This window comes from Colius striatus, chromosome 8 (assembly GCF_028858725.1).
Source record: "Colius striatus isolate bColStr4 chromosome 8, bColStr4.1.hap1, whole genome shotgun sequence".
NCBI lineage: Eukaryota > Metazoa > Chordata > Aves > Coliiformes > Coliidae > Colius > Colius striatus.
In genome coordinates, this window is record NC_084766.1 from 10,700,425 (window position 1) to 10,706,974 (window position 6,550).

General features: G+C 46.3%; 1 protein-coding gene across 1 annotated transcript in view; it reads right to left on the reverse strand.

Moving 5' to 3' along the window:
- CCDC6 (coiled-coil domain containing 6) overlaps positions 1-6,071 on the reverse strand; it is a 51,248-nt gene extending 45,177 nt beyond the window's left edge. The window contains exon 1 of the mRNA XM_062001546.1: positions 5,763-6,071. Within this exon, the coding sequence (XP_061857530.1) occupies positions 5,763-6,071 (309 nt within the window). The remainder of the gene's footprint in view (positions 1-5,762) is intronic.
- Positions 6,072-6,550: the final 479 nt, after the last annotated feature.

Below are 6,550 nucleotides of genomic sequence, written 5' to 3' on the forward strand. Positions count from 1 at the left end.
AAAAATAAGATGTGACACAAATCAAAGCAGATGACTTAATAACTCTGAAACCTCAAACTCCCTGAAAGTACAAGCATGCCTGTTTATTAACTATTGGAATCAAGTTCAGAAACGTTATGACTTTTTCTGTGGGTTTTTGTCTGTTTTTTAACCAGCATTAAAGACAGCCTACAACACAGACAAGTGGTAATGTGCATAACCACCACATCAACAATGTTTTTCCCTGGGAACTCAACGTGCCAGTGGCTGGACATCACTACGAAATGAAAGCAGACAATAACATACTTTACTATTAGTTTGCCAGCGGTGCAGCAAGGAGCACTGCTTTTAGCATACTCATCTAAGGGCCAAAGCAGTTAACACTAAAGTGCATGATTACACCTCCTTTTTCCTTTACAGACTTTGTGTAGGAGCTCAACAGAAACTTCTTCAGAACCTGAGGCAAATGTAAAACTGGAGTGCAAGACACTCATTTCCTATGCCTCTGCTCTTCCTGAAAAATTCTGGAAGGAGTTTCATTGTGCATGAATTTGTTGATCTTAGCAACAATGTTGTCTTTACTCTAAAAAGTGGGTAAGCAATGAATTTCTAAAGTTCTTTTTGAGATATTTTTTTATTCAGTCTGGCTACAAACTACAGTTACAAGCATCCAGCTGGATATAAAAGCCCTAAACAAGTTTCTTTCACCTACAGAAGACAATGCCTCTCTCACACAAGCAAGATCAACTTTATTTTAAAGAGGACATAACACTTACAGATACCTCTTTCAATACATTAATTTCTTTGCTTTCTTGGTTTGCTTTTTATTTCTAACTGCTAATTGATCTCTTTCATCCATCCCCATGCCCTTAAGTGAGGTCCTTTCAGAGGTCTGTACTTCAATACAGTTAAGATTACCCTGCCCTTTCTTCTACTATTAATAGGCATATTCTGTACTGAAACAGGTGTTCTGCTGTGAAATTCTGGTGCAAACTTCAGGAAAGAAAAAGAGCTATTAAAAAGCACTTTTTCAGGGGATTTTCAAACACAGCACACTCATTCATTCACTTCCCCAAGCTATCTATCCAGGCTGACATTTTCCATGAAGGCTCATGACAGCAGACCTCATGCAAACATCCACACACAAAACCCAGTACACACTTCCTTGCGATCAAAATGCTAAAATCATATGTATTTCCAAGATCTAAAGTTGATTGTTTATTGAGAAAGCTGTAACAAGTCTACAATACCACACAGGATTTTTTCCAATCTGCAGGTCCCAGAAAGTCTGTTTCTTTTCAGGAGATGGCTGTTATTGAAAGCAAAAAATTTCTTCTGGATTTGTGAGTAGCACCAAAGAAATAGGAGACGAGTAAGGTTTTTTCTTCCTTTGTCTCTACCAACTGGTGGGAAGATGTTCATATAGCTCTGGAGCAACACAGAGGAGACTAAGAAGACAGGAGATGCAACTGCCCTCTGTCAGAGCTCAGGGAATAAAAACAGTGAAGGTGAGCACGAAGGTGCAGAGGTGCAAGTTTAACCACAGAGATAAGGGCAGCAGAGGTTTCAGAGTAAAATCCTGCCAGCCATAAGCCATGACAGCATCCAGCAGTCCCACATCCCCATGCCCCTACAGCCAGTGCTGTAGCAGTCTTTATCAGACACTGATAACTCCTGGCAAGTCCACAAAAAAAAGAGCATCCCAGTGTTACTGTCCCAGGACAGTTACTTATGACATTAGCATTTGGAATTGGATTGTCTCATCTGAATTGATGATCCTGTTGGGCATCCACACAGCACCACAAAATGGGATTTCTAGGATAATTCCATTCCCTACAGTGCAAATTGCTAGAAGAAAAACACTGAAAAGCTGTCTCGTGAAAATCCGTGCTACAACACACTAAAATTGCTACATTAAGAATGCTGGAGCAGGACCATTTTAAAACAGAAGTTTCTCAAATACAGTAACTTCACTACAGTTAAAAAATTAAATAAATGACAGAATAAGACCTTTTTCTACTTTAATTTTCTACCACAACAGAAGATGCCTGATTAGGTAAATTTACATGAGTTAAATTACTGAATATAATATCCAGGAGTAAGCATGTATGTACCTGTAGCAATCAGGGACTAAAACTCTCTGTTATTAAAAGCGTTCTGTTTGTATGAGCCCTGACAGTTCAAAATAGTAACAAAGAAAACCAAAATGCTTCAGTATCAGTTAAGGGATACACGGCTTTCTTTTAAATAGGATGACTTTGTTACATCAAACACTGAAAAGTAGGAAAAAAAGCTGTAAGTCCAAGTTCTATCAACTGCAAAAGAAACTTCCTGACCAAGATATAGCTACAACCAGCTGAATCATTTCATCTTTTGCCACACGTGACAATTTGATCTACTGAAAAGCAGTCACCCCCTCGCCCCCCACTAGTTTTGAAAGTACTCTCAGTTAATTAGAGAAGTTGTGCTGACCCAAACTTAGTCTATTAAACACAACATGTCCTATGCAGACCTTTTTCATAACAAAAAAAAAAAAAATCAAGAGGTTCACATAAAAAACCTGGTAATGCAGCACTATATCCGAAATTCACTACTTCACATCTCAAGTATATAGCATTTCAGACCTTCAGGTGTTTTTCCCAACCCAGGCACCATCCGTTGCACTTCCTAAAAAAGGCCTTGCAGAAACATACCGTGAGATCAGACAATTAAAAATTGCAAAATACATAACAAACACTGAAGTCTCTGCAAATGGGTCAAGTGATCTTAGTTCTTTCTTCTTTATACTTGATCTGAAGCTTTACATCTTATAATGCTCTTGCACTGCTAGATAGCACTTGAAATTTACCTTTCTCCCCACTTTGCTCCTTCCCTCACAGTTTGGTACCAATATAGTAAGTGAGATAGTGTTATCACATATATTTACTTAATTTCACAGTCTTCCAGATCAGCAACACCATCATTTCATTTGCATTTCGGGCTACTGGAAGGAGTAGAGTTTGCATGTCCTTTTTAGAGGTACACTTAGTCCAAACTAGTTTTACCAATTTCAGTATTAAAGCAGCATCTGTTTTCACATGTTTTAGATGACAGTTCTTATGAATTTAGCAAGCATAGAAGCTTGCCACGTCAATATCTTTTCTCAGTCAATTTTCCAAGTGCAACTACCTAATGTAGGTCTTCTACACTTAATTAATGCTTATTTTCAACCCTCTGACATAAGGGTTAGCAACAACAGAGACATAAGAGGATACTATGTGGCAAGCTATTAATTCCCAAACTCTACACATCCACACTGACACCAATGACGCTATGCACAAACACAGAGATGATGTCATATTAACACTTACACCAGCACAGACTCAAGAGGAAAGAGGAAGATGATTGCTTTCTACCTGGTGAATCTAAAAGGGGAAATACTCAAAACCAGTAAAAACAACAGTAAGCACCACAGAAAGTGAAGACAGAGCATAAACAAAAAGCCACGTGGTGTGAGGAGTCACCTTCATCTGCAGCACACAGGTTTAATCATTTCACCTGCTATTTTGGCTACCTGTCAGTTTCATTTGCGCTTCAGAGCTCATCCTCAACACTTGATAAAAATCAAAGCTGATTCGCGACATTACAAGGTCTACAACAGGAAACTGGCATGAAACACCTGTCTGCCAGCACAGTGAATAGCTGGAGCTGGCTGGCGGAGGAGTAAGTTGATTAGGGTTTAGAATCACAATAGAGAAAATCAGAAAACTTTCTATTTAATTACATTTACATGCAAATGGCACATATTTCAACATTTCAATAAAGTTCATCTCCAGTCACCTGTATTCCAGAGCGAGACAAAAGTATTTTGACTGCAAATATGTTTACATTACCGACTATGTAAACCACAGCACAAAGACTCAGTTGCCTAAAAAAAAAAGTTATGTTTTGCATTCATTATTTCGCCACTTGCTGAATTAGGAGTGGTTTACTCAGTTGCACTCATAGTTTAGGATACCAAAGACAGAGCATCTGCTAAAGATTCCAGTTTTCCAGACAGCCTACAGGTTGCTATAAGAGTCTAATGCCTTTTCTCCCTCTATCAAAGACGTCAAAACCACACAGATCGAGTTTTTGATTTAAGAAAAATACATCCTTTTTACAAATTAAAATCTCATGAAAATCTAAGATAACCAGTCCCTAGAGCAAGTACCTGAGGAACCTTAATGCATACAAACATGACAAGTTGTTTACAAACAATACACCTAACGAGGGGTTCAGAATAATGCCTTTCTAATAGGCAAAGAGAAAATGTCTGACTGACAAGATGCCTTAGCCCCTTTCAACATTAGAAGGCACTCCACTGCTACCAAATTAAGACACATTCTCTTCTCGTAAAGTATTAACAAAGCACACGTTTCCCCAACTGGCACTATTTGTCATCCTTGAATAAATTACTTCTGTATTGTATTTCATGCATTCTTCCGGCCCACATCCTGCTAGACACTGAATGCCTACAACCGGGAACAGATGAGAGGTTTGCCCAGACAAGCTCCATTTCTTTGCTTGATATATTGACAGTGAAAAAAAAATATTATCAATAAAATAGGCATTATGTTTGTAACAAAGTAACTCCCATGAAAAATCAGATGAGAAGCAAACCAGCATATGGAGGTAGAATCAGTTTCCCTCCAAGCATCTCCATCTGCACTGGCAAGGATGAACAGGAAGGACAGTGTATGCAAGTCACACGAGGGGTTACCTTGAATTGGTCTTTAACATGTTACCTACTTAGTCTGAATGCAAGCCATGATTGTTGCACCATCTAAAGATAACCATAACCACTGAATTTGCAAAAGCCCCCCCGCTAACCTAAACTCCTAAACTCACAACTCATAGAAGAAGAAAACAATGTCATATTCACTGCATTTTCACACACGTTTTACTGAGGATTGATGCCTAATGGCATCATACAAAATGATGTTAAATTCTAAGTTATCCTTGCAGTGCTCCAGTAGCATTTCCTGGGACACAGTAGAGTGTGATACTCGCATTGTTTTTTTAAATAAGTTGGTAAATAAACTCTTGAAATACCGCAGCTACGAAACGGTACCAACAAATCACACTTCCTCACGACTGAGACGCTATCCCGCAACTCGCTGTTTCTGCACAGCGGCCGACGAGGTGACGGCTCAGGAGATAATCCGTAATCTCCGCAGATTACCTCCACTGGAAGAAAATCTCTACTTTGAGAAACTTCAGGGAACATCCAGCATCGCCTTTCCTCTGCGTGGCCCTCATTGCTCCTTACCTCAACACCCTGCCGACCCGCCCCTTCCTGAGCCCTCGCCGCTCGGGCAGGCGGGCGCAGGGGCGGCACGGCTGCTTCCCGGCCGAGAGCCGGGCCGGCCACGCGGGTCCGAGGTGGCGGGGGAACCACCTCGGTTCCGCGCCGGTTTCCCTTCTGGTTCTTCCAGGCCCCCGATACCCGCTGAGGGCCCGGGGACGGCGCGAAGGGCGCGGGGTGACCCCACCTGCCTCTCCGCCCCCCCTACCCGGACGGGTCGCAGTGACAGCCGGGCCCGCCTGAGGTAAACTCGCCTCAACCGCCGCACCCGGAGGGAGCTGGAGGGTGGCGAGCGGGGGCGCGCCGGGAGGCGGCGGGGTGGGAAGGCCGGGGCACGGCTGAGGGGAGGGCGGCGGCTGAGGGCAGGGCCCGCCCTGCACGGACACCCCCGCGGCGGGGCACCCCCGTTCCCCCGCCCGCCCGCCGCCGGGCCCGGCGCGGCGCCGCCCGCACTCACGATGGTGACGCTGGCCTTGCGCAGGTCGCGGTTCTCCTCCTGCAGCGCCTTGCACTTGAGCTTGTAGGTCTCCAGCTCGATCTTCAGCACCTTGTTCTCCTGCTGCAGCGAGGCCAGGCGGTTCGTCAGCTCCTCCAGCCGGAACGGCGAGATCACGATCCCGCCCGCCTTGCCCCCGGAGCCGCCGCCCGCCGCCCCCGAGCCGGGCCCCGCCGCCGGGCCGCCCGCCGTCATCGCCCCCGCCGGGCCGCCGCCCCCGCCGCTGCCGCCGGCGCCGTCCGTGTCGCTCTCGCTGGCGCTGTCCGCCATCGCCGCCGCCGCTCCCGCGCGCCGCCGCGCCGCCAGGCGAGCAGGGGGCGGCGCCCGCCGCGCGCCGGCGCCGCGGCCTCCCCGCGCGCCAAGAGCGGCCGCCCGCGCGCGCCGCCCGCCCACAGCGCCGCCTGGCGGCCGGCGCCGGCAGCGCCGCCAACCGAGGGCCGGGGCGCGAAGCGAGCGCCGCGCGTTATGCCGCGGGCAGGTGCCCCGACGGCGCGGCCGCCGCGGGAAGGACTTTGTGTAAGCGCTACATTGCCCGCGGCAAACGGCCTCAGTGTATGGGCAAACACGCTCATCTCTCACACCTGCGACTGGTGGGGGAGATCCCTCGGGCGACCCACAGCGCTGTGCTGGAGCCCCGGGGTTCACCTACACAGGATCCAAACAACTGAGGACCTCTGGGTCACGTTGGAAGTGATTGTCCCCCTGTACTCGGCACTGGTGAGGCCACACCTCCAATACAGTGTTGTTTT